We start from the raw sequence: 26,293 nt of genomic DNA on the forward strand, positions 1-26,293 counted from the left end.
AAACCTTATCTCCACTCTGGGGAATACGTTCCCAAAGGCAGATTTACGAGGAACTTAAATTCCTGAAACTAAGTCCACGAGTGAAGTCATCTCTACAATAAGACTTTGCATTTTTTTTTAAAAAGTCATCACTACCCTAACTGGATGGACATCCCATCTCTTCGGCAGCAGAGTTATCATCACGGCTCAAGTCTCCTGGCCCCGAGCCAGCCATCCCCCCACTAGGCAGGACTATACTCCTTGCAGAGTTCAGCCCCGGAACCCAACCCCACGGGACCGGGAAGACACGCAGACCTGGATGTCCGGAAGTCTGTGGGCCCGGGCTCGGACCTGGTGCTTCTCCCGGAGGTAGGTGCTGACCGCCTGGGGACTCAGCCAGGTGTTGTGGATCTGGACCCCGATCCTCACGCCCCTGCTGGGGGCTCTCCCTCGGTGCTCCGCTTCCAGGTAGTACCTGGCTCCCCCAAGCAGCTCCAGCTTGGGGGTCTTCTGTTGCCAGATCTCTTCACTGCCACTCTGCTCCCAGGAGTCAAACCAGTCGGCGGTGCCCACCCTGAGGGAGGCCTCCTTCACCTGTGCCCCGATAAGCACCTCGTGACCGGCTCTGTGGGGCTTCCGGGCCTCTCTCAAACAGCAAGCGTCTGGGTCTCGACGGTTACCAACGAGGGATGTGGGGGCGGGTCTGCCTTTTCCAACACGTCAGCCCCATCACACTAGGGCCTGGGCTCGTGTACGCTTCTCCAGGCCTCCTTCTCGCTCTCTGTCTCAATTAAATAGTATTCAGACGAGGCTGGAGGGACCATGCTTAGAGCAGAAACAGCCAACCTGAAACCCCAGGTTTCTGTGATGCTGTGGGTAAGGTTGTAAGAAGCCCTTTGGGAGACCTATTATGACTTGACCACATCAAAGTCTGTGGTCAAGCAAGTCTGTAGCAAAGCAAGTTCACAGAAGCATATTTGAGAAAAAAATATGGCGGTTCTTTGTCAATGGCACTAGTTAGTTGGGACTGTTGTTTAAAACACCTTTTCTTATCCTTCAAATCTGAACAGAAAATTCCTGCATATAACTGGCTACATTCCTACCTAAAATTAGTGGAAAGGGCATAAGCTTGGGAGTCAGACAAATCTGGGTTTGAGTTCTAAATATGCCTCTTATTATCCCAGCGGCCCTGTATTGGCCACACAATCCTCCGAAGGCTCATTGTCCTTATCTGGAAAAACGGAGATAAACAGACGTAGCTCACAAGATGCTGTGAAGACTCGAGACCAGGCATATAAAAGCTGTGGCATTGTGCCCAGCTTATGGTAAGTGCTCACTAAATGCGCCAACCCATTCAGCCAAGCCCTTTTTCAACAATTAAAATCATGTCAATTATATCTCAATTTTTTTAACAAAAATAAATTCCACCCCCCACCCCACCCCCACACACCAAAAAAACACACATTAAAATTCCTGGTTGCTTAATGGCATGCTACAACTGTCAGAGAACATGAGAGCTTTTGTTCTGTGTTATTTCGTTTTTTCAGGGGTGAAGGGCTGGGGACAAGAAGGACAGTGAGAGTGGGGGCAATACCTTGGTCCTCGGGTCCTCCGACCGGCTGAAATACAGGGAAGCCTGGTGGTCGGCCTGGAGCCAGAACGTGTAATTATTTGTCTCTGGGGCCGCAAAGAACCCACGGAGCCGTGCTCTGTAAAGCAGAGGAGCAGAGAGAACGAAGCGAGGGCCACTGAGCCCAGAACCCCTGACCCGGCAAATGGTTGCCCTTGGACTTGGCTTGTCTTCGTGGTAACGAGGAGGAAACCCTTGACTCTTGTGTGTTGTGATGGGCCAGAGCCCTCTGGACACAGCTTCTCCTGCGGTGCCCGCGTGACCCTTAGCCTCAGCCCACCTCTCTGCACTGGCACAACCCCCGGGCGGTCCCGGCTTCTTTGGGAAAGTTGTAGCCGCAGCGCAGGGCAGCCTGGCGGCTTAGCGGAGATCCCTTGACCAATCTTGCTGTGGCTGACTTGGTGGCTGTTTTCAAATTTCCCCTAGGAGTCTCACTGCTTCCTTATCTGTCTCCTGGCCCCACCTCGGCCAATAAAGACACTGGTGATACGGGCCCCCCTTCTCCTGCGGCATACCTGAAAGGCTGCCCTTCCTGTGACCAAAATCCAGATGGAGAGCTGGCATTAGGGACAATCTGCCATCGGTACCCGGGGGTGGCTTGAGTCAGGTCCACGCCCTCTGCAGCATCTCCAACTTCAAAAAGAAGCCCTCGATTGCCTGTAAGACAATTGCGCCTCACTAACACCAGAGGGCGTCTCCCCCCTAAGCGGGGGGTGGGGGGGGCGGCTTTACTTGAGATTACAGAGTGGAGATGACCCACAGGTTTTCTAGAAGGTGACACAGCGGAGACCCAGGTGACGTAGCCATGTAAGACGTTCTACAGATAACACAAAAGTTCTGGAAAGTGGAAATTGCTGCTTGGTGTAGGAGCTTGCCTCTTGGAAAGAGAGACTTAGCAAGGAACAGTAAGGGGGAATATTCTTGGAGAACCAGAGAAGACTGAAGAGCTCTTTTTCTTTTTCTTTTTAATTGAAGTAGGGAACTCTTTAATGGGAGTGTCTGGATACAAGGAAATGTGGAAAAGCAAACGAAGGTTCGTGAAGCCAGGAGTGGACTTCAGTGTCTTTTAATGCCCAGTTCAGCCTGCGAACTCCATTCCCTAAATCCTCCCCACCCTTTTCCAGAAAATTGGCAATCCTTATGTTTTTCACGTGTCATGGCCTCAATTTGTGGACACAGAGCAAACTAGGTGGCCTGCTGCTATGACGCCACATTCTAAATGACACTGTCCTTACTCAGCTGTGTTTTATACCAAACAAAACCTGAGACCAAAAGCGTACGTGCGACCCATACCGGATACTGACGTGGGTGGATGGTAAGAGCTCGGGAGTCACACGTTGTGGGTTCCAGGTCCAGCTCCGCCACTTACTACCCGGGCAGCTTTGAGCAAACTGCTTCATGTCTTTGGTTTCTTAGGCATCGAAAGGGGGCCAATAGTAAACAGAGATACGGCACTGAGACTAAGGGAGCTTGAGCTACACGTCAGTTACATCTCAATAAATCTGGAGGAGAAATAGAGTCAAGTTGACAACTGGAGAGAAAAAACTAAGGGAGCTTAAAATATATACACAAAGGGCATGAAATACAATAAAGGACAGCTAGGGTAGTTATTATTATTTTAAACGACTATTGTTGTTCCTCCTTAAATCCTAAAAAAGAGGAAACCGATAAGGAGTAATCAGAAAAACAAGAGCATATTTTAAGCACTGCTTAAGGCTTCTCAGCCTCAGCAGTCCTGACATTTGGGGCTGGGTAACTCCTGTCAGGGCTGCCCTTGCCTCGAGGGATGTTTCGCTGCACCCCCAGCCTCGACCCACTAGAGGGCAGTAGCACCACCACCAAGGATCAAACACTGCGCAGCGTCCCCTGGGGGCCGTTGAGGACCACTGCCTTACATAATCATTTGATCCTCTTCCACAGAAGACATTTCAAAAGTGCTTCATAAAGATAATTGTCAAGAACAGCCACATTCTGGAAATTATCCGACCACTGCCCGAGTAGCTAAAGCAAGAACCACCAGCGAGGGCGCAGCCTGTTTCCTGACTCAGGGAATGCGTCTTCTCCATCATTTGCTTTAGTAGCTTTGTTTCCCTGGATGGGAGCTTTCCCTCAGTAAAAACTGCAACTCGGGGAACTGGAAAGTGCTCGGCCAAGGCTTTGTGTGCGTTTCACACTGGACTGTCCTTTCTTTACAAAGTTTTCTCCCCCACTGGGCTTTACAGGATAGGACTACAGACAAGCAGCCTGTGGCTCCAGGCTGCCCAAGACGCCAACCTTAACTATGCCTGAGGGCCTGTTCTGACACCTCCCAGAAAAGTGCCCCCGCAGTGCACTTGCATTTGCAGCCGTGGGTGGAAGCTTTAAATACAGAAGGACAGGTGGAACCTGCCACTTGCCCTGTTTCTGCCCACTTCAGGAGTAACCTGGTGGCCACGTCCCTGCTTCTCAGAGTATCAGACAGCTGCCCACAGGGAAGAGGACAACATTTAAATGCACCTGCTGTGCCCTACTCTCCACCTAGTCTATGAGCACAGAAGACACCTTCTGATGCCCCGTCTTCTTAGAAGACAGCGGGGGAGTGGGTAACTGACCCACAGGATGGAGGAGGCGGCTCAGGAGTTTCCACCAGTCGCTACAGCAATGTCTTCTGCTTCCTGGACCATGGTTTCCACTGAACCTCACCGGCCATGCAGCTGGCCAGGGGCTAGGACTGCAGGGTGTTGCCAAGCATCTGAGTAAAGCTAAAAGCCTTTCTGAAATGAAAGCCCCAACCCAGGACCCAGGGCTCACTGAGCAACCAGTCAAACAGCTGAGACCAAATTCAAACACTTTCGTTTCTGCTTTCCAGCCCCTCGTGGTTAAAAATGTCATAGGATGTCGCAGAACAGCTGTGGCGACTTCCTTACCTGCCTGAGGAGCAGAGAGCCGGGCACCTGTTCCCGGAGCCCTGGTGGTGCACTCAATCCTCCTGGGAGATACGTGTCTGACGTCACACGGAATTCCTGAGAAGGATGTCCAAATCAGATACAGATGTCAACATGGATCTCGATGGAGATACAGATGGCGAGGCAGGACCTGAGGACCACACTGGAGCACACAGGCTCCGGTTCTAAGGCAAAGGGCCGGAAGTGGAGAATAGAGCAAAAGCTGTCATCTCCACGGAAGGAGGCAGGGAAAGGGAATGGGCGGGGCAGTGGGCACAGGGCATCACAGAGTAACCAGAAGGGAAGCAGCACGGTGCAACGCCACTCACTGAAGATGGGCTGCACCGTGGCTGAGTGGGGAGGGCAGTGTGGCGGGAGAGCGTGAGGACATTTTCCTGCATCCTCTGCGTCACCAACCAGAGGAGCATCCCCCTGGCGGAACAAAAGGATTTGCCCAGGGGGCATTCCAGAACAATCCGCGTAGCAGTGCCCGCCCACTCCGGCTTGTTCCTATGAGTTCGATGGGGGAGGGAGAGGGGTGGCCTTTCAGTCCGAGTAAACCCTGGTGACCAGGCAGCTCTGCTTTCCCTTCTCTTTTCTCCCAAGATGGGACACCTGGGGGACTCACCTGTGAATCGTAAGCAGGTTTGCGAGACACCTTATTTCTGTTCTATGTGTGCAGGGCTGCAGGATGCCAACCCCCCCTAGTCCATGCTAGCCGGCTGGCATGAGGAGTGAGACGAGGCAAAGACTGCTCCCCCGTCCCCACTGCCATAAGAGACACATACTCTCCTTACGGCATTTAAATCTATGAACTGTTTTCAGCCATTTCAACTTAGTCACCTGCGATGGTAACCTGGACAGGATTGTCAAAGAAGTCTCCTGTAATTGTGATGTCTGTTCCTCCTCCAAGGCTCCCAGTTGCTGGAAACACAGATAGGATTTCTACAACAGAAGGAAAAAAGCAAGCTTCCGAATACAAACCAGCATGGGACCCAGATAATAATGTAATCATAGAAGCTATCAATAATTTATTTCTCAGTTTAACTTTCTAAGACCAGCAATAGTTGTAGTTTCTTTCTAGCAACAGTCATTTAAAAATAGATATCATAAGAAAAGGACTCAAATATAACAATCTGTATAATAATATATATTATACAGGAACAGTATTTGAAAGGAAAGAGAAATACAGTCACTCTTGCTATCAGCAAAAATCCCTGCCTGCCGTAATGCTTTCTTAGGAAGTCATCTCCTGCCCTCTAGTACTGTTTACACGTCACAGAACATGGGTTTTACTTTATGGAGGATCCAGGCAAGGCTTCGGTTTACCCATAAGAGTCTGCAATTCGCTCTAAGCAAAAGAAAGAGTTCCACTGGCGCAGGCCACATATCCCCAAGATTTTAACTTTTTCTGATCCTTTCCTGTCCTGTGATCAAACTTGGAGAGTTTGGAGTTTCATTCCCTCCAGGGGAAAGACTAGTCGTGTTCTCTGATAAACTCAAGATGCAAAGAGGCTAATTACAAATGGTTCCCGCTATGAAATAAAGGCAAGGGTCAAAATGCAGCGTTTCCTGCGGTCGGCCACCTGGAGAGGGAGGGGCATTTGCGGCACGACCGAGGACATTTCTTGTACTTTCGGCAAAGGTAGATTTTGCTGCCCCTGGAATCTGCCCCGACCTCACAGACACTTTTTCAGTGGTTTGGGGACTGTATTCAACCCTAGAATCTAGCCCTCATCTTTAGTAGCCAGCCTTCTACTACGGAACTGAGCTCACGACTTCATGCAAGTGTCCAGTTTTCAGCGTTCACTTTTTTGGATGAAGATGTACTCAGACAGCAACACAGTGACGTAGCATTGGTATCAGCAAGTCATAAGTTACTGAATGACTCCTCGGGGGTGAGCTGTCAAAGTGACTGCAAAGATGTGCTTTTAGGTTTTTCGGTGGCACCTCTTCTCTAGTGTTTTTTAGAACACGGAACAGGAACGACTCCCACGTCTTCTATTCAGTCAGTCCACGTCCCCAGACTTTGCATAAAAGACTATGATCAAGTCTCTTTTCATACAGCAGCCAAAGTCAACACTCAGCAAGCACCCTATCCCCGTACGAAACCAACGGGCCATCCGTGCCTGCAGGGACAGCATCAGGTATTGCCGGTTACAGAGAAACGGCCGGAAGGAAGGGAAGGCGGGTCCCACGTCCAGGGTTGGGTGAGAGAAGCAGGGAGAAGCCCACGGCCAAGGGAGACGGTCGGTACCTGAGTACGTCTGGTACAGGAAAAGGTCCTGCTTGGCGCTGACCAGCCACGCATTCTTGTGTACCATGGACCTTCAAAAAGACAACATTGTGTTTTGGATGAAAACTGCCTCTGGGTTTGCAGTTTTTAAAGTGACTGCCTGAAAGGAAGGTGACTAGCTTTTAGTGATCTTTAAACCTGTTTAGATACCAGCTCCCTTTGATGGCTAGAGAATGAGACTCACAGAGCAAAGTTTCTTTTCTGATCTAGAAAATTATTATTTAGGAAGAATCATTCCCACTTAACAAACAAGCATGCAGTGGAATGATGGGTGTGAAAGGGCCTGGGCTAGAGCCGGCCTCTGGGAGATACTCACTACATACTAGTTTTATTCCTCCCCAAAGGGCAGACAGAGACAGAGGGAGACAGACTCTCCGTACTTTGCACTGTGCGGCTGCAGGTGATGGGTTGCTGTCTTGGGAATGAAATTGCAGTCAGCTGTATGACTGAAGTATTGTGCTGAACACCAGACGTTGACACAGCACTGTAAACTGACGGCACTTCAATAACAACGTATTTTTAAAAAAAAAAAAAAAATCAGCTGGACAAAGCACTTTTCAGGAAAACACCTGACAAAGCACGCAGTGTCAGAAAGGCATGTGGAAATCCAGCATCCCAATTTCTCTCTCCAAAACTCTATGAAAGTTGGACCCTTTCCATCTTGAGGAAGGCATTTCCTGCACAATGCATTATGGAGCTACATCCTGTTTGAAATGCCTACTATTATAAGATTACTTAAGAGGTGATTCTGCCAAATTCTGTGCCATTATCACCCTGAAACATTTACCTTGCTTCACAGTGAGTGAAACTAGAGACATGACCATTAAATGCAAGGCACAATCCAGGTTAGATTCTGGGTCTGGGGGGAAATAACTTTATAAAGGACGATATTGGGACAATTAGTGAAATATGAATGTGGGACCTAGATTAGAATGTAGCATTGGATCAACGTGAAATTTCCTAATTTTGATCACTGTATTATTGTTATATAAGAAAAAAGAAAAAGAAGGAAAAAACGACGAGTGCATAGGACACAGTTATATTCACCCAAGTAAAAGAAATCAAGCGGGAACATGGGGTTTCATTATACATTTCATATATGGGTTATACATCTGAAACTTTCCACTATAAAAGGGTAAAGCAAGACAAGAGAGTAGATAATATAAGATGAAGATAAACGAATATATGTATGTGTGTGCATGACTGGGACATTGTGCTGCACACCAGAAATTGACACGTTGTAACTGACTGTACTTCGATAAAAAATAAATTAATAAGATAAATTTTCTTACTCCCAGTTACTTACTTTCCTCTGTTAAATACTGAGAAACTAACATTCTGGGAGCCTGTGACAAAAAGAAACAGCCATTAATACGGGAACCTCCATGAACCACCAGGGCCAGGCCACTGCTACCAGAAACTCAAGGACTCCAGCTGTCACCAAGTCACCACCCACACCTTCAGGGCTTTGACAGTGCCCGAAATAAACACCTCCCGGACGTGCGCCATCAGCAATGCTGATTTCCAGCCACAAAAGGATAAAGGTAGTAACTCGTAGCAGGTAAGCGCAGGCCTGCAGTGAGACCGGGACTGATAAACCCTGCTCCACCAGCTTCAATTTCCTCCCCATCAAGCAGGAATAATTCCACCAGCCTCCCAGGTGTATAGGTGAGTATTAAATCAGTGTGTATTTAAGCTGCTTTTTATAGTGTGTTTCAGGGAGTTCTCAACAAATGGTAGTTATTACTATCATCCTCATGAGAATCAGTTTTTGAAATACTTTTTTTCCGGACACAGAGAAGAAGATGGATAAGACGTTAAGATTCTGTTACATCTCAAACAGACCAATGTAGTTGCCTTCCACACGGCACTGCAGAGTCCCAGGACCATGGTCTTCCTGAATAGGATAACTAGAGAAAGAACAAAAAAAAAAAAAAAACTGAAGTAAGAATTATCTGACAATTCGGTTCAGAAGTTCTGGTTCTTTAGCCAGGATAGTAAAAAATAAAATAAAATAAAATAAAATAAAATAAAATAAAATAAAATAAAACAAGACAAAACTCTAACTGGCGTTACCATGAATATATATGCTACCAGTGTGAGAGACAAAATTGAACTTACTCCTAACCTCCATTTGGTTCTTTCTTTCCAAAATCTATTTTATGAAAAGGACCGCAAGATCCTCATTCAAAAAAAAAAATCCTAATCAAATGTGAACCCAAAACAGAACAGTTCTGAGCAAACAAATGCAAGGCACCAGGAAGAAGCCACATTATAGAATTTGACTCAACTAAACACTAGGTCCTAAAACTCTAAGCCATACAGTATGGACGGTTAATCCACTCAGTCCAGAGTGGAGTGAAAAATCAAGCAAAACGTTGGTAATCTGAGCCCTAAGCATGTAGACGCTCATTTTTTTTTTAATTTCCCCTGTAATAAATAATTGAATATTGAAACTTTAGTTGTTTCATCTTTGGCTGGTCGTTGTAGTATCGTAGTTAGGAGTATGAACTTGGGAGGCTGGTCGGTCGGCCCCTCTGCCACTTGTTCTTTGTGAGATGTTGGGCAAGTTACTTCACCTCAGTCTCCTCATCTGTAAAGTGGGACTAATCACCGTGTGTAGGGAGGAGGTCATTGGCTGCCCTTAACTGTAAAAGCACAGGAGCAGGGCTTGGACGACAGGAAGCACGAGTAAGTATTGGCCATTTGTTTGCAAGAAAGCTCTCAGAATCCACTTCAAGTTGCATTCTCACTCAGTCACTGTGTCTTTTCCAGGAAGTTTAAAGATAAGGCAGTCAACAGTTATGGGCAATTTATATTAAAAATGTGTGTGTGTGTGTGTGTGTGTGTGTATGTAATATCCATGTGGAAGGACCTAAAAGCAGGTGTGTTGGCAAGAAAGACACTCACCAGCGTCCTGTCTTCCTGTTTACGAGAGAGCAAGGAGTGACCCACTGGTCTCCGTGAGCTTCCAAAATCAGTGGGCTGGATCCAAAATGCAAACAACAGACACAAGACAAGAGTGAATGCTCCCAGCAAACATTCTTGGCAAAACTCCGAGGAAACATGGCTGTGAACAAGCATCTCTGGGTGTACAAGGCATCAGTACTGGGGACTGGGGACTGCCCTGTAAGGAGACCCTAAATCAGACCCTCGGCCTGAGAGCGGGTGCACCAGCCTCTTCTGTGGCCCACGCGTTCACAGGGAGCACTTCCCCTTTCCCGGAAAATCCTTATCATCTCCACCCTGGCTATCCTGGGGCCACACAGAGCCATTGAGGAGTTCATGTCTTTGCTCCTCTCCTTGCCAAGACTGCACCCCAGACCAAAGCTGCGAGGGGACCAAGTAGTGAATGTGGTATCTCGCCAAGGATGGACTTGGGGGCTCTAGTCTCCCCAGGAAGAATAATTTCCATTCAAGATGAGTTGGCCATTATTTAATGCCAGAAATGTGGATCCTGTAAGTAGTCAAATCTTGTTCCCTTCATCTATGGCAGAATCAAAGAGATGGGGCAGAACACGAGAAGACCCCCATTCTGTTCAAGGGGTGAAGGAAAAATTAGACACAGCGTGTAGATCCTCTCAGCAGAGCACATAGTGACGTTGTGTTCCTTCTACCTTATAAATCCTCACTATAACTGCTTCATTTGTTGAATAACCAGTTTTTTAGAGCTTTCCACAAACACCCCAACTTCAACACATTCCATCCTGTTCTCCCCTTTCCCCAGCATGCATGATTTAACAGGACCACTGTCCTCTCTAAAAGTCTCCAATGAAAATAGTCCTGTGGGCATCCTGATCATTCTCATGGCCTTCCAGATTTCCTCCACATCTTCCTCTGAACATACTAACAGAATTTCTAAATGCACAAGCGGATAACCAACAAGGAAGCTCTAACAGTCTTTCGAGTTCACACCTTGTTATAAAGAATTTATTTCAGCCTGAGAAACAAGAAGGAGGAGGGTGAGACTCGAGAAAGTAAAATCCACAGATGCAAATACAGCACAGCGCACACTGAGCCCAGAGTGACTAGTTGTCAGTAAGTAAATGGACCAACTTAATCGACCGGTCGCAATTACACTAGCAAAGTTTGCAGAAGCCCAGCTCACCAGGGACCATAAAATGCAAAGAGGAAAATAGCCATTCTGTGCCAACTGCTTCCAATTTATCGCTATCGGGGAGCCTCTGGGAGCAATCCAGCATCTCTGAAACCAGCAGCACGCAGAAACAGTCACACACTCACCTGTCAATGTACTCGGCGTCCAAATCCAAGGTTTCCGAGCTTCCAGAGATAATCCAGCCATACACCTGTATCAGCTTTCCTGTTTTAAAAAGGATTTCTTCTAATGAATCGACTTAGCTCAAACTCTAAATATATAACACAAATTCTCTTTCTTTCTTAGTTACATCTACTCAAAATTGCCAAGCTGGTCATGACTCAGAATATTAACAATTTTATAAACTGTGGAACAGGAAAGGATGACCCAGGAATCTCTAGGACATTGCAAAGAGGCTAAAATAATCAATCGGTGCCCAGTCGTAGCTTACTCGTGTATGTATGGAGCCCAGAAGAAACACCAGGTCCTCCTCTGAGTCCCATGAACAGAGGGAGGGAGTGGAACACACAGCCCTGTTCTACTCTCTTGGCTGCGTTTAGACCATCCACATAAATTAAGAGTAATGCTCCTCGGGGGTGCTCTATGCTTCGTGAGACCTCCCTCTGATAAGAGGAGGCCCATATCACACCATCTGGACGGGTATTTGGAGACACTAAACTTTTTCCCGTATCTCAAGAGTACGAAAGAGGAGTGTCATGGATGAACCAGTGGTCAGGAAGTCAGAAAGAAGGGCCTGAGAACGCAGCACAGTTGTGGCTTGAAGGACGGGCCACGCACACATCATTCAGCCAACAAATATGCTCACGTTCAAAGACAGGGCAAAACAGGGGCCCACAGACAGTGGGTGTCTGCCTTGCCCACCGCTAAGCGGCTGACTTCTACCTCTGGGGCTCCTCTGTGCGACTGGCAGGGACTCCCACTGGGCAGCAAGGTTCTCCTTGAGACTCGCCTCTTTGGGGTTTATAAGAAAGGGGGTGCAGGCATCAGTGGTCCCCTTCTACCCAGGTGCATTCTCAGGACTGCCCCCACCTTCTCTGCTCAGCAGCCCCTTCTCAGAAAGAGTTCAGGCCCCAAACCAGATGCTCCAGGGGCTGGTTTCCCCCAGAGCCGGAAAAACACCTAAATGCCGTCCTGGGGAGGTGCATGAGGCAAGGTTTTAGGCAAACACACCGGAGCAAGGTGATCCAGCTCAAGTCCAGCCCGCAAACCTGGAAGTGAGAGCCTTCCAGACAATCACAGGACTGAACGGCCCGGGCTGTCGTCCTCCAGCATCACAGACAATGCTGAGGGATGAGAGAGCTGTGGGTTAACGAGGCAAAGCCTCAGAAACGGAGGAGAAGGGTATACCCGTGGGGCTCATGAGGTCCTTGAATCCAGAGACGACACCTGAGGCCACGAAACAACGTGACCAAGAAGTAATGCTTCCCTACACAGCGTGCCTGTATTTTATTAATATGAAGTGACTTTTATCTCCAGTAATTGGATGACTGGCCCTAAAACACTGGGAACCTTCTAGGAAGTATGAGGGACACTTGAAAATTTGCAATAAGCTTCAGCAAAGAAATTCATATTGTTTATTCCTATCTTAATAGGAGATTTCTTACCTGGAACTCCACTTGGTGGATGAACTTGGTAAACAATGGGTGTCTGTGCCCTGGAAAACTGTTTAGAAAACAAGTTATTGCAGTGAGAATTTTTCTAAAACATCACAATCACATGCGCAAGAAACACAAGTCATTTCTCACAGACCATTCGTCTAAGGCAGCGAATGGTTACGTTTCCTCAAATCACCTTCCATCTTTTTCTGTTCTGAGATGACAGATATTATTATCTTTCTCCCCTAGATGAGGTAAAGAGAATCTGATCAAGGTCATGTATCTCACCTGTACCACATCACCCACACCTGGGCAAGTCTGTTTCTCCTTGCCCACCTGCCACACCAGGAACACGTTCTACCAAAGGAAAGGTAGGCAGGCCGGCCATGCTTTAAAACACCAATTTTAATTCCATTATTGCCACTTAAAATCTTGGAGTCTTGAAGGTTTTTTTTTTAACTTATCTGGACATTAATGTGTTTATTTAAATGGAAAAGATTGCAACTTAAATTATTATCTGCCAGCACCTTGGTAGGGATTAGCAAGCTACAAAAAGCTGGAAGCTGGAGAGACACATACAGTAGGTTGGTTTGGGAAGAGGGAAGGTACCTGTTGGGAGGAAATTGATTCAAATGATGCAAGGAATGAGAAGCAACATTACTCTCCAAGGAGGAAACCAGCATTGATGGGAGAGGCAGGAGCCTGGGGGAGCCTGGTCCTGGTACCCCGAGTCATCTTATAATGCCCTGACCCCCTGCAGCACATCCTCTGCCAACCACAAGCTCCTGGGAGGCAGGGACCATGCCCGGCTGTGTTGTTAGGTGACCCCTATGCACCATGCTGTTTTGGGTTTTGCTGCACCTTTCACCCCAGATATTAGTTTTCCTGCTTATTAAAAGATCGGGAAAGAGAGAGAGGGGAAAGGCGAGAAACCCATCCTAAAAATTGCGCATTAAAGAAAGGAAGTCCTTCAGTGGTTGGACTGGCTTGGTGAGTTGATGAAAAATCACCAGGAGATACAGCTAATGAGAGGCAGTCCGAGCTAAAGGAAACACGGTGACTCTGTTTAGGGGCTGGGACCAGGGGAACTGTGAGTATAAAAAATTAATTCCACCTCGCCAGTCCACCGCAAAGAGCCTGCTGCAGGCACTGAGACGTCTGAACAACTCACAGACGGTTTACCAAGCAGCTGGTGGCTGTGCTTTCTGATTCGGAGCCCCTGCTTCTCCGCTCCCCCACCTTGCTGCTTCCCACCCCACTGGGGCTCAGGGGGCAGCGTGCGGGAAGCTGGGTTTGGTAGCTCATTAAGTTTTCACTTTGTCATGTCTCTGGCTCGGTGGGTGACCAGAGGCCTGTTTCTCTTAGAAAAGTCCCATTTTATGTCGTGTCAGCTCAGAGAGCATCACAAGTGAAGCCTCTTTTTGAGGTGTCTCTTCGAGGCTGCCCTGCCGCTCTCTGAGGACCAGAGAGGGTGAGATAAAGGAGTGTCTTTATTCCACTCCTCCTAGCCCCCCAGCTTTTGGTGGAAGGCTCACAGCTAGAGCAGTGGATCTTATATTCCAGGTTGGAAATTGGGAGGTGCGTTCCCTTGTCTGGCGTGGACTTGCTTGGTCTAACATCTGGGAAGTGGGGCCATAACCACTGTTGTACTTTATGGAGCTCCTATGATCAAGTTCCAGTGTCAGTGACAAGGGTCTGAAGGGCGTCGCAGGGGGAGAGGGAGGTCTGGGTGCAGGAGGAGGTTGGGAGGTGGGAGTGGGAGTTTGGCAGACGTGTGGGACTTGCATTAATCGTTATCCTTTGGTGAGATCAGAGCCAGCTCCCAACCCGGGGAGTCACGACACTCGTCTGTTGACCCCCTGCACATGCATATTTTCTGTGACCTCTTTTCTCACCCTTTCGTTCAGAAAGACAGGAAACTCGCCTTGGTGACAGACTGTACGGCCATGTGGATCAATACTTAAAATACTTGCCAAGCTGCCCTCGGCTCTGTTAAAATGTCTGTTAGTTCTCCATATCTGGTTAGGGCTGTTGATTAACAGGGAGTTATTCTTTAGCAACCACTCCTGGGGTGATGAAAGCAGACCAGGCAAAGCACATTGCTGTCTTTGTGTTGCAGGTAGGAGGGACGGCAGGTCTGGGGTCCTCAGGCAGCCAGAGGAGGATGGGGTGAGGGTGGCAGCGAGGGGAGACTAGGTCTCTCCCTGGGCGGGTTATTAGCACATGGGCCAAACCTTGGCCAGGCCCGTCCATCCCTATGATTCTCCGCCTCTTCACGCTGGCCCTGACTGTGAAGTGCTCTAATCTGGGACCCAGCCAGAGGCCTATAGGTGAGGTGGAATTCCTGGAATTGTCTCCAGCTTCCCGCACGCTGCCCCCTGAGCCCCAGTGGGGTGGGTAGCAGCTAGGTGGGGGAGCGGAGAAGCAGGGGCTCCGAATCAGAAAGCCACAGCCACCAGCTGCTAGATAAACCATCTGTGAGTTGTTCAGATGTCTCAGTGCCTGCAGCCACCACTGGCGAGGTGGAATTAATTTTTCATACACACAGTTCCCCTGGTCCCAGCCCCCAAACAGAGTCACCGTGTTTCCTTTAGCATGGTGATTATGGGACAGGCCCGACCATCTCCCTTCTGTTCTATTCACTGAGACGGTGTGGAGGTAGGTGGTGGTGTGGGTCTGAATGAGAAAGGGTGATCTTTTTTTTTCTTTCTGCAGCCTGTGTGCAGAAGCAAAATTCTGAAAAATGCCATCGTCTTGGCATGAGGAACAAGTCATTCAAGTTAAACTAATGGCAAATTCCAGTATCAAAAGATGAATTACCTGTATAAAGTGTGGACTGTAGGACAGATAAATTTAGAAGATGAAGTCTTGTTCTCAAGGAGTGTTCATTAGTGTCTCTGTTGTGTTCTTGGGAGGCTCCCTATGGGCAGTGCAACCACGGCAAAGAACCCTGCCAAACATCTGCCTTTCACGGAATGTCTAGAACCTACCCGTTCAGAGATCGTTTTAGTGGAAAACCAATCTGAAATGGACGGAATACTGAAGCAACATAAAATTAAGCCCCAACATAATATGAATGTGGATGGAAGTTCTAAAAGAAGTCAGGCATTGGCTCAGAAATTCTCGGCTTGCTTTTTGCTCTCTCTGAGCTCAAAGGAGAATCCCAGCAGTAAGTGCCCTTTCCATGTAGGGTTGGAAGGAGAAGCAGAAATCAACTGAGAAGCAGGGAAGAGGGTGGAACTTGGGTCCCTGAGTCCCTTCACCAACCTGATACTTTAGATCATCTCAGCTGGAAAAAGGAACAATGATGCACAAACAGTCATCTTTGTGGTTCCTCTGTGGGCTTCAGCTGAAGTGAGGATTTAGAAGCAGGTTCCAATCTTGGTTCTGCCATTTATGATCTGGATGATGTGGGCAAATTATTTATACCCCTGAGTCCTAGGTTGCTCCTCAAAGTAGGATAATGAAAAGCTACCCTATAAAATGGTTGTGAGTGGTGCTTTAACGTGCATAGAGCACTCAGCTGCAGCCTGACACAGCCGTGCTCAATACTGCTCTTTAACAGAATCTCAGAAACCCCATAACTCTCATCCGCCTGGCCTCTTACCTGGGCAGACAACCCCCAGCTGGTTTATAAACTTGCTGGTCGACAGCACAAGCACACCCTCAGACCAGGAAAGCACACACGCCTCCATCCTCAGAACCCACCTTGAACGTGCCGCTGTCTCGTGGTCCTGGCCTTGGGCTGCCTACCACCTGTGCCCCTGAGCGCACTTCCAGGTAGAACAGGCCCTCGTGTGCTTCGGACAGCAGAGGTCTGTGGGCAGAACATGGAAATCCTTGAGAATCAGAAACCGTGAACTGTCCAAGCTGGCCGCCCGACTGGACCTCCCTGCACCTGTGGAACAGAGCTAACGAACCCAGGACTCCTATATCTCACTTTTCACCCCCTCCACCCACTCAGCGACTAGACTTTGAAGATTGGATCCTGCAGCAAAAGAAGTTATGAATTTTTATATTGAAAGTACCTAAGTTTTTAAAACTCTGTCCCACTTCTCAGATTCATAGTTTTAGGACTTTTAAGGGACAGAAGGGACATGGATAGATAATCTGCTCTAGTTTCCATTTTTAAAAAATTACAGTTCCATGGAGATTAAGACACTTAGGTACACGAACACCACAGGTTAAGGACAAAGTAGAGCTTGGATCCTAGGCTCTTTCTGATAAAAGGCATTGACTTTATATGTTGCCAAAAATTCTTGACTTGGTAATTATACAAGCAGCCCATAAACACTTCACATGTCCATCAAGAGAGTCCTCGACCTTCCCTTTCCATGCGTTTCACAGTGATTTCTCCTCTTGAGGCTCCTGTTCACTCTGATTTTTGTGAGAGGGAGAATATGATGGAAAGGGGTTAGATTTTAGAAGTGCTTCCTGTCCAAACCTTCTCCTAAAATCTTCAGCATGACCTTAAATATTTAAATCTGCCCTGCCCAATGCGTTAGCCATGAGCCATATGTGGCTACTGAGCACTTGAAATGTAGCTAGTTCCAAGTAAGATATGCTATAAGTGTAAAATGCACACTGGATTCTGAAGACTTTTTATGCAATAAAGGATATGTGGAGCCAAACAAAATGTATTATTAAAATTAATTTCACCTCTTTTTTTGATTTTTTTTACTGTGACTACTGGAAATTTTTAAATCATATTTGTGGTTCACATTGTATTTCGGTTGGGCAGTGCTGATCTGGATGCAACAATGCCTGCTTTGGAGAAAGCAGATAAGGCTTTTTACGAAAATGAATATGACACTGTTTCGCTGATGATAAAATGTACATTTTCCCACATTTGAGTGTTAATTGTATTTGATACTCATTTTCCAAGCAGTGAGTGCATTTAAGAGGGTAGTATTTCTTTTTTTCTAAAAAGATGATATAAAATCAATGGTGCATCTTAAAATCATTAGTATGTTGGGATTGCAGAGACAGAACGTATAAGTCTTCAGAGCTTTAACTTATTGCAGGAACTCTGTGCCCAAATGTACCATAAAACCTAAGGAAAACGTCTCCACCAATAGTAGGGTTAAAAGGAACTGGTTCATAGACATCTACTGGGCATCTTCTACTCACAAGATATGGTGGTAAGCACCATAAGGACCACAAGGTGAGTTAACCACATCCTCAGTCCTCAGCGCACTTAAGTCTGTAAGGATGAGTCTGAAAAGTGGGCAGCCCACATGATGTCAGGAGAAACACAGGGTGGAGGAGACAGGGCCACTGAGACTGTGCATAACACACCTTCGTGTAAATTACAAAAAGGTCCTCCCTTCAGGAAGATGAACTGCATCAGGAAAGTGTATGTGGTGTGTATGTATGTGTGGGTGCGTACACACACACACACGCGCACACACACACACACACAAGTCACATGGATGAATTACTAAAAGCTGCTCCTTCCTCAAGGCCTGCATTTCAGTTCCTATTTGTTCCCCTTTCAAAGAAGGGAAAGATTACACTCAGTTGGATGTTGAGGGAAGAGGTGGCATTGGCATAGGGTTGGTTCAACAGGCAGAGATGGAAGAGAGGGAGCTTTCCTGAAGGAGGGAACAGAAAACAAAACGGAATGACACTGTTCTTCCTCTTAACCAGCGATCCACTTTCAGGCAGCATCTCTAAGATATAAAGAATGAACTCGTGTAAACTTTGTGAGCCAACAGAAGCTCAAGAGGGACGATAGCGTATCTGGAATTCCACAAAAATCGCATCAAACTCAGCAAACTAACTGAGGACGAAGGCAGATTTCTTTTCTAACTGGTTTTTAGTTTATGGGCAATCATTGCAAGGAAGCCTTTTCCAAAAGAATAGATGGCAAAATGGAAGCATTTGCTGAACTCTCAGTAGCAATAGAGATCCTTGCAAAAACAAACAAACAACAAACAAACCAAACAAAATCTGGAAGCCCCTCCTTACAAATACCTCAAAATTCTCAGAAATCTTCCCCATATCCCCATCCCCCTTGAAGCCCTACACTGCTCTTTGCAGTCACAGGGGAAGTTGCTCTAATTTGTCTCCCGAAGCTACTGAGATAAGCAAAGCTCTCCTCCTGGCCATCTTCTCATTCCCGGGCAGGTGTACCTGGTCCTGCACATCACTGCCGGCAAAGCCAGGAAGACGGGAGCGAGGTCACAGGGGACGCTGGGCAGTGCAGGCGCAGCCACGTTCACCAGGTGGATCTCCAGCTGAGAGCCGTTGGCGGGATAAAGGAGACTAGCCTCGAAATCTAAGCACAAGGGAAAGGAGAATCTCAGGCTGGGGAGATGTGTACTCTACATGGGGTGATATAAAAATATGCCACGTGGGGGCCATGGGGGGCACAGAGTGGCTCTAAGGATTAAATTAATACCCCTCATTTCCAAAGGCATTTATGCACACTATATGAATGAGTGTTCTCATTTATGAGTTTATTAAAAGAAAGTCTCTTTTCAGGTCCATCAGTCTAAATCTAGGAAAGAATTTTCCAACCCTCAAAGTTACTCCTTCCTGTGGTAGAGAGGGGTACACTGAACCACGGCTGAGAAGCTCCCACGTGTACGATTATCGACAAGGAAGAAACCAAGGTTCTGCAGGTCACATTGCCAAGTTCTCTGCTGTCATCTCATTAGGGCCCCTGGAGTCCCCTCCCCTACCAGCAGGGGATGAGGATGTGGACACAGACTCATAATGGTGTGCTCTGACATGAGCAGGTGGACGTCTGGAAACACAGAAGCGGGTCCTTCAGGACCTCTTTTACATCTGTCCTTAGACAAGGAAGACAACCAAAGACTCATATTCTTTAGAATTCTTTGGAGCAACAAATAAGAAACTGGCATTCACAAAGACCCAAACCTACCATCAAAAATGACTGTGAGCCACGTCCCGCCTGCGAGGCTGCCTTCTTTAGGTTCAACATAGATGCTCAGAGAAGACACTGTAAGCAAGTAAGAGAAACACTGGCTTCAATGTGCAGATTCAATCCACCAGCTTCCCCAGTGTCATGAAGCAAATTATCATTCCTCAGAATCCCCGGGAAGGCTTGATACACGCTATATGAATGAGTGTTCTCATTTATGAGTTAGTTAAAAGAACAGATCACTGGCCCCACCCCCAGAGTTCCTGATTCAGTAGGTCCGTGATGGGGCCCCAGAATTTACAGTTCTGACCAGGTGCTGCTGGTGGGACTGGTCTGGGGACCACAGCTTCAAAACGCACACTTTCAGGAAAGTTTTGACTGGTCTTCTCATCTTAAATATCCAACAACCCTGTGTTCTGGGACAGTCCTGAATCTCTGCTTCCTTTGGAAAAAGTCTCAAGGATACATTTGGTTCCTAATTGAACCCATGCCTTCTCTACTTCCTACTCTATTTTTTAATGGTACATTTATTTTACTTTATTTTTAATTTATTGTAGTATAGTCAGTTTACAATGTTGTGTCAGTTTCTGGTGTACAGCATAATGCTTCAGTCATACATACACATACATAGATTCCTTTCCCTACTCTTTTTCATTATAGGTTACTACAAGGTATTGAGTATAGTTCCCTGGGCTGTGCAGAAGAAACTTGTTGTTTCTTTTACATAGTAGTTACTATCTGCAAATCCGATCTCCTTCCTACTCTTTATAATCAGGTGGTCATATTCAATTGTCACCACTTATTTCTTGTATTTCTCCTTCCCAGAGAAGAGAAGAAACTTCTAGAAGCCATCCCTATTTCAATCCACCTGCTCGCGGCACCATTTTCTAGTTTCCCCCTTTTGAATACTTGATCAGAATGACTCCCCAAAAGGATACAGAATTTTCTAGATGTTTGCCTTGCCTGCTTAGAGAGGGGCTGAAGCATGAACCAGTGCTGGAATTTTTTTTAATCCACCATAGACTTCACATGCTAGGCTATTGGGTTCTCCCATAGAGGCCATGGGCTGAGCATGACCATATTAAAGCCTCATCTTCAAAGATTCTCCTGGACATGGCTTGGCAGAGGTGAAGCCAATTCAAGGACACCAACACAAATCAGTCAGATCCTCAGGGAGGTCACAGCGAGGAGAAGCGTTATCTACAGAATACTTTTCTGTTTCTACATCAGAAAAGTTAAAGGATAATTCAAACCACATTAACTGGTTAGCCCAGGGCTTCCATGTACCTTTGTGCAGGTGGCACACTGCACAACCAAGGATGATGGAGAATCATTTACATCAACACAGTCATTCATGGCAGCCCTGGCCCAACCAGCCCGTGCTTACCCCCTCAAAGATGTATTAGATTCTTCTACCTAAAGAAGGCCAAAAACAAATGCCATAAAAAGATACAGAGGATAACTCAAATTCACTGAGAAAATTATAGACACAATATGAGAAAAGGAAATTTTTAACACGAGCAGTCATTAATCTCTAAGATGAGATAAGCTATTCCCTTTGGGAAGATAACATAATAAAATCTAAAAAGAATTATATCATATGGCTCAAAAAGGAATTATAAAAGGAAGGTTGTAAGTTATTATTAAAAGCTCTAGACTATAACAGTAACTTCCACTGGCTGTTATAAAATAAAGTATATTTTTATAACTATTTAATATATAACCTCAACTACTAAACAGGAAAAAAAAAAACTTATTAAGCAGAGAAAATTTAAACCCAGAGCAGACATTTCAACACTTCCTCCCAAAATAATATTTCAGTATTGGTAAACTAGTTCTCAAGGTAATCTGCTGTGTTCCCTCTAAAATCCCTTCAAAACACATCCAACTCACCTGCCAGGAGGAGTACTTCAATAGTTGTTAGAGGAACCAGCCACCCAGTCATCTTGCCTACTTAAATCAATACTCTCCAAATTTCTCGGACATGAAACACATTTTCAGTTTTGATTGGAGCAGCCTGGCTTTTGTTCTTTATGAAAAACAAAATGAAAAATTACTATCATTTTTTGCTTATGTACAATTGCTTTGCTGTGTTAAAACTTGGGAAATTAAAGAAATTATATCAATATGACCCTAGAGGGACCCACCACCTTCCCAAGCTCCAGAGGAAAGGGTAATCTAAGAATTTTATATAAAATCATCATTCTTCCGCCCCCTCCCCTGTCCCGCCCACTTACTTTATGCACGTTTAAGCTGGGTAAGTAATAATAACCTTTCATTAATGCATGAAACAAACACTTAAATTTTAAAAATAAATAAATTCCAGATCTCAAAATACCAGTTAATACTGGTTACCGAGGTGAGAGGGTGGTTTTGTTTTGTTTTCCAGAAGTCTCAGTCCTCCAGGAAACAATCAACACAAAAAGAGTAATGAACTTAAATTAACAAAGCAAATGTTAAGCATGTAAAAGGTTGGAAAAAACAGTGGTAATGAGAATTTGGGCAAAATTATTCAACACTCACAGCAGAGGAGGCAGAGAGGAAACAGAGGAAGAAAAAGCTGGACCCTCCTAACTGGACCCCACGACCCCAGGTCTCTTTACCTAATCCACAATGCCCAGACCATCCTCCTTAAATACTGCTTTCATTCTGCAATTCTCCTGCTTAAAGCTTTCAATTCAAAACAAAACTTCTACCACTTAAAAAATGATAAAAACACCTGTTAGGACTTTTACCCAGATTGACCGAGATGATACACACATCAAGAAATTAACACAGAGCTGAATACAAAGGAGATACCCAAACATGTTAGTTTTCTTTTCACGGGCTCTCTACTTCCAATGGAAAGCCCTCCCCTGACTTTGCAGTCTCGCTGAGATCTGCCCCCGACCTCTCTAACTTCCCCGCCCTGCGTTGCTCTCCAAGATGACCCCTGCACCGCGGTGAGGCTGTGCTCTCGCGTGGTCTCCCAGGCAGGCTTCCCACAGTCAGCTTCTGCCTTGGATCCTGCTGGTCCCTTTCTGGATGCCCCAGACTCTCTTGCGCCCTAGCGAGATCCTGGTCTCCTTCAGGGCCCAGCTCAGGAGCTGCCTCCTCCGTGGAACCTGTCTCCGTGTTGGTTCACAAATTAACTGGCCCTCGGTACTCGTTGGGCAAGGAGAGACCAGACAGCGAGGCAGACACTCCAGACTGGCAGGTAGCAGGTTTTGTAACCAAGGGAACTTACGTCCGAGGATTGTCTGGAGCGGCTGCAGGATGAGTAGATCTCCCCACCTGCCTGCCAGAATCTTAAAAGTTTATACGGAGACCTTACCGGGTTCAGTCATGTATTCAGTCCCCATGGTCTTAACACCATGGTGCTCTCTCAAAACTGAGTCCTTGAAAATGGCTCTGGCTGTGGGAACGGTGCGCAGGGTGTACATTTCAAGGATGAGGGAGGTGAGGAACCTCTGACTCCTGGGGTCCAGCTCACAGGTCAACCGGCGGTCACATCCCCTCCCTGACCTCCCCACAACCACTCAGTCCTGCTCTCACTGCCCGTTATGCCCTGAACCTCTAGCTTGTGCCCTGTGCAGCCTGGACTGGACAGAGCAGTGCTGTGTGCCTGTTCTGCGAGACTGTCCATCCCACCAAGAGGTCCAGGGACCAGTCTGCTATTTCTCCAACCCTCTCAGTTCCGGGGCCCCACACAGGACTCAGGAGACTTTGATTGAATACAGAGTTAAGTAATCTAAGCCTGAGTTTAGCTAACTTAAAAGAGACAGCTTTCATACAAGTGGGATGGACAAGATTCACGGAAGCCTGGCTGGAAAGCCACCCTCCTTGGATAACGCCCTGATGCCTGCTCTGGAGCGGCTGCTGACCTGCCATCCAGCTCCCCTAAGTCAGAGGGCACAGAAAAAACCTCTCAAAGGTACTCGTTCTGAAATTTTCCAAAAGTCAAAAAAAAAAAAAAGTACGGAATTAAATATATATAGACATTCCTGAAGATTCATTTAATTTGTATTTTTAAGAAAACACTGAGACTAGCAAAAATAGCTAAACCATTTCAGAAAAATAAAAGCCACCATAAACGCCCAGAAAAAAAAATTATCTGCAAAACACTTAGAATAAACGTATCTTTATGGGTGTGTCCTGGTTAAGACAGTACAATGTATAAAATCCTCTCTAGTCAATTCAACTCCACAAACATTTATCCTATGCCTAATATGTGCTGGGCGGGCGCTGTTCGAGGAGCTGGGAAAACAGAGACACATGATCTGTGTACCTGCCCTCAGGACCCTAGAGGAAGGGGTAGGGATGAAGGCCACTTGCTTTTACAGGAGCAGTGCTACAATTTTCAAGTAGACTCAGGCGTGCCTTTAACTTGCAAAACTCCCCACATTTTTATACCTTTTTGGGAGAGAACTCACTTCTAACACATGCCATTTTCAGAAATACACCTCCTGCCCAGAGCAAGGTACCCAGCAGTGTTTGCTACTTGGTCCAACAGCACCGGACCTGACGTGCTTGTCACACCCAACAGGCTGTGCTCGGCACGGGAGCGTCTATGTTCAATCTAACTGTGGGATTTTAAATTTTACTTCAAGCTGAGAACAGTGGAAGTCAATAGTCACACACTGGCTTTCTTAAAGCCCTATGTTCAGAGCTACATCTTTTCTTTTAAAATAGAACAATCAAATCAATAATAAATGTAATTTTACGGACATAGAAAGCAAACTGTGGTTACTGGAGGTGGGGGAAGGGCGAGGGGAAGGGTGGACTAGGAGTTTGGGATTACCAGATACACATTACTGTGCGTAAAACAGATAAACCACAGGCAACTAATGCACTGCACAGGGAACTGTATTAAATTTCTCCTTGCGCGCTATAATGGAAAAGAATCTGAAAATATAAACATACATGTAAAAAATAAATCAGTAACAAATGCAATTTTTTTCTTAATATCCACCCATTCTTTCTAAGGACAAATTCAGCCTCCATTTAATTCTTTTAAGCAGAATATCTTCAACCAGAGGAGAGCTGTGTGTTCGGTCAAGTTTTCTCTCTCCCCTGTCTCTGTCTCCCCTCTGCTCTAACTCCTTCTCCTCCTCCTTTCCTCCCCTCCCTGGGCCTCTCTTTCTTTAGGACTTTGAAGACAGCGCTATAAGGTTGCTACTTCAGATCCCCCAGTTCCTTTGTTCACCACGACGCTCACCATACCTAGAAAACACAGAGCAGAGACATTTCCGAACCCAACAGTACCTTTTCCTGTGTCTCTCCCACCGTGAGTCAAGCAAGAAGCTATCTTTCCTTTCCAAATGCTCTTGTCCCTGTCTGTCAAGCACCGATGGCCGCGTTCCCTGGTTAGAGCCCAGCCTGCAGCAGCCACCACGCAGGTAACTCACTCTGCTGGACTGGAACTCACCTAACTCGTCTGTGTCCCGGCCAGACTGGTGCCAAAGTAAAAGTCCAGAGCTAACCGTGGGGCAAGTTTAACGATTAACACGAGCTACTTAGGCTTCTTCCTCGGAATCTTCTATTAATGACCAAAGAAAGAGTGGCTTACGTTTTTCTCCGCTTTCTGAATGTGCCCCAGGCAGGAATTTTAAGTAAAAGTCCACCCAGTGAGACAAACAAGCATGCAGTGGTGGAAGGAATTTGCCAGTAAGTCAATGACCGAACATGGACCCAGCAGAAAGGGCTCATGAGTGCCTGGCTGTGTTCTGACATTCTCACTATGAGGGGGTGAGTCTAAAGAAGCAGAGAGAGGGTGGCCTGTTCAAGGTCTTGCTAAGAAAGGGCCAAGTAGTCCTCTCTGCTTTTTGTTTTTTAATCTTCCTCCTTCCCTCCTGATCTTGCTTTTTTGGCCAAGAGGAAGTGCTTGACTTGGACACATCACTTTCCAGTAGGACCCAGACCATGGGTCTCGGTCACCGGTTTGAGTCTCTTGATGAAGAATCAGACAAGCAGCTGACCGAGGAAGTCAGCACCATGACCTCACTTGGTCCAAGTCTGATGTCTCTGTCTCTGTCTCTGTCCCACTGTCCAGTCCAGCTCACCTGGCCAGCTTCCCAATGGTGTCAGTCCATGCCTGGTGGTTCTTGACCAGGAGCAATTCTCATCTTCCTTCCTTTGGAAGAGAAGCCTTTCCAGTAGAATTTCACAGCCCTGAGTCTCTGCCTCAAGGACCTGGAAAGCAGCCCCAGCAAGCACAGATTTAATCCCTGGAAACACAGCACAAGTCTCATGAGAGCAGTGGAACGGTCCTCTAGAAAGGAGGGGACTGTAGACCAAATCTGCTGTGTATCACAGCTTGGCAACCAGTGACAAGGAGAAAGATTTTCCTAGCACGGCGGCCGGTAGTGCCTCTAAAGAGGTGCCTGGCCAGGTTACGCAGCTCGGGAGTAACTCACCTGCTGAACCTCAGTTTCCTCTCTAGATCCGCCAGTGCAGGTCCACAGGCATCACCGGATCGAGCCACATGTGGGTGCCTGGCATATGGATAATAAGGAAGAGGGGACAGACCAGGTTTGAGGCAGATAATCAACAGGGATTTCAGAATTATTTGGTAATTTTTATTTCTATAAAGGAAATTATATTCACCAACCACTTAGAAGGTTCAAAAAAAATTTTTTTAATAGAGTTTCTGCCCTCAAAGCGCTTGCTATCTGGCAGGGGAGACAGAATCATGACCAGGTGAGCCCTCTGTATTGTAGTCAAATCTCATGATGAAGACTTACCTGATGTCCTATTTCTTGCTACTTTAGCAAGAGGTTTCCAGACATGAACCCCATCTAACCTTGAATAAAGAGCCTATAATGAATATTTATCATTCTTTTTGTCAGCCTAGCTGTCAAGACTCTATCCTAAAAGCACCCTAG

The 26,293-nt window shown here is 46.5% G+C and overlaps 1 protein-coding gene across 12 annotated transcripts in view; it reads right to left on the reverse strand.

The window, feature by feature from the left end:
* The window catches only part of PKHD1 (PKHD1 ciliary IPT domain containing fibrocystin/polyductin), a 369,459-nt gene extending 343,869 nt beyond the window's left edge, over nucleotides 1-25,590 (reverse strand). For 4 of the 12 annotated variants that reach the window (XM_074348894.1, XM_074348891.1, XM_074348890.1 and 1 more), the window contains exons 1-16: nucleotides 24,675-24,995; nucleotides 21,324-21,459; nucleotides 19,431-19,508; nucleotides 18,677-18,821; nucleotides 16,250-16,358; nucleotides 12,551-12,608; nucleotides 11,072-11,150; nucleotides 9,740-9,814; nucleotides 8,675-8,739; nucleotides 8,136-8,175; nucleotides 6,791-6,861; nucleotides 5,377-5,478; nucleotides 4,516-4,611; nucleotides 2,125-2,266; nucleotides 1,574-1,688; nucleotides 295-573 (exon numbers count right to left, since the gene is read on the reverse strand). In XM_074348894.1, the coding sequence (XP_074204995.1) occupies nucleotides 295-573; nucleotides 1,574-1,688; nucleotides 2,125-2,266; nucleotides 4,516-4,611; nucleotides 5,377-5,478; nucleotides 6,791-6,861; nucleotides 8,136-8,175; nucleotides 8,675-8,739; nucleotides 9,740-9,814; nucleotides 11,072-11,150; nucleotides 12,551-12,608; nucleotides 16,250-16,358; nucleotides 18,677-18,821; nucleotides 19,431-19,508; nucleotides 21,324-21,375 (1,506 nt within the window). In that variant the 5' untranslated portion in view covers nucleotides 21,376-21,459; nucleotides 24,675-24,995. Of the gene's footprint in view, nucleotides 1-294; nucleotides 574-1,573; nucleotides 1,689-2,124; nucleotides 2,267-4,515; nucleotides 4,612-5,376; nucleotides 5,479-6,790; nucleotides 6,862-8,135; nucleotides 8,176-8,674; nucleotides 8,740-9,739; nucleotides 9,815-11,071; nucleotides 11,151-12,550; nucleotides 12,609-16,249; nucleotides 16,359-18,676; nucleotides 18,822-19,430; nucleotides 19,509-21,323; nucleotides 21,460-24,674; nucleotides 25,005-25,471 lie in introns of those variants that run through there. The other 8 variants (XM_074348895.1, XM_074348892.1, XM_074348896.1 and 5 more) reach the window with 6 other exon arrangements.
* Between the last annotated feature and the right edge of the window lie 703 nt (nucleotides 25,591-26,293).

This window comes from Camelus bactrianus, chromosome 20 (assembly GCF_048773025.1).
Source record: "Camelus bactrianus isolate YW-2024 breed Bactrian camel chromosome 20, ASM4877302v1, whole genome shotgun sequence".
NCBI lineage: Eukaryota > Metazoa > Chordata > Mammalia > Artiodactyla > Camelidae > Camelus > Camelus bactrianus.